Source organism: Echinops telfairi, unplaced genomic scaffold, assembly GCF_000313985.2.
Source record: "Echinops telfairi isolate 266 unplaced genomic scaffold, ASM31398v2 ScPeMD7_1;HRSCAF=3_0, whole genome shotgun sequence".
In the NCBI taxonomy this organism is placed as follows: Eukaryota; Metazoa; Chordata; class Mammalia; order Afrosoricida; family Tenrecidae; genus Echinops; species Echinops telfairi.
Window position 1 is genome coordinate 44,211,440 of NW_022103896.1, and position 1,395 is coordinate 44,212,834.

The following is a 1,395-nucleotide window of genomic DNA, read 5'->3' on the forward strand; positions in this document are numbered from 1 at the left end:
TGCATTCTCTACAAGTTAGCATAAAAATATTCAAGCCATTAAAGTCAAGTTGAATTATCAAAAAACTATACTTTTAATTGCAAATCAACAAGTCACTTTCCATCCTTACATTATGTCAGAAAGATTAGACAAGTTCCCAAAAGTAGTTTAAATCTAAAGAAGCAGGTTTAAAAGTATCAGTCTTTAATTTAAACTAAAGTTTAATTACCTTTACATATGGATTACTCTGAAGCAGAAATGCAGGAACTTGTAGTGTAAGGTACTCATTTTCCCTCCAGTTTAACATAAAAGCAACACACTCCTCAGCTATAACTTGGCGAAGAGGAATATCTAAAATGCAAAGAGCGAGTATCATGAAATGAAAATATAATTCAGTTGAAAAAATAAATCAATAAGGAGCGCTGCCTTCTGAGGTGGCCACTCTGCCGGACTGCTGAGGCCTCCGCTTACTGGAAGAACAGGAAGACTCGACCCAGGACGGACGGAAGCCGCCAGCGTGCCTGTTGTGCAGGCAGCCAGAGTAAGGCTACCCCTCCTGGTGAGATCAGTGAGCATGAGGACGTGACCCCCACCGCGGAAGAACTGAGGAATTTGCTAGGGGGGTACACCAAGAGACAGGGCCAATCCTAGCCTGAGGGGAAAAAGGATGTGGAGGTACCTTAATTATGCACTAAGAAGCATAGTCACGATTCATAACAGTAGCGAAGTTACAGTGATGAAGCACAACGAAAATAATTTTATGGTTGGGGGTCACCACCACATGGGAAGCTGTATTAAAGGGCTGTGGCACTAGGAAGGTTGAGAAGCACTGCTTTAGAGAGAAAGATGTATGATAACTGAGAAGTGGGATGTGTTGTCAGTTAGGATCACTTGGTGTTCCTCATAACAAAATCTGGTAAGTTGCAAATAAACATGCTTTTCTTTTTGTTTCCTGTAAAGGGTTATGAATCTACCTCATTCAAAATTAGCCTTGTATTACTAGAAAACAAACTTTCTTCATTAAAAATGAGAGGGCAGGGAGAAGATGGCAGATGACACCATATATCCACACATGTCCGCTGGCACACAGAAAATGTGCCTGCCAACCCAGCCCGGGCATAACGGCAGTGAGTAGAGTCGTTAGACAAGTCGACGCTGACCTCATTAAGTCTCACCCAAGTGAAAGACAAAGAACTGCCCCTATAAGAAAATAACTGTTGTCTTATTTTCTCCTGTTTGAAACAATACTTCCTTTCCTTCTCATTTAATATATAGCACAAGTTACAACACAAATTGCTCAACATTCACTAAGGTAGGGCTTCTACAAACCAGGTGCAGCACTATGAGTCCTACAACAAAAGGAGAGGGGAAAAAGGTGATACAAACTTCAACAACTTTAAAGTCCAAAAGGTAGTA

At 41.0% G+C, this 1,395-nt stretch overlaps 1 protein-coding gene across 1 annotated transcript in view; it reads right to left on the reverse strand.

The window, feature by feature from the left end:
* Positions 1–1,395, reverse strand: part of INTS8 (integrator complex subunit 8) — a 44,392-nt gene that overhangs the window by 14,381 nt on the left and 28,616 nt on the right. Inside the window, exon 15 of the mRNA XM_045287329.1 lies at positions 209–330. Within this exon, the coding sequence (XP_045143264.1) occupies positions 209–330 (122 nt within the window). The remainder of the gene's footprint in view (positions 1–208; positions 331–1,395) is intronic.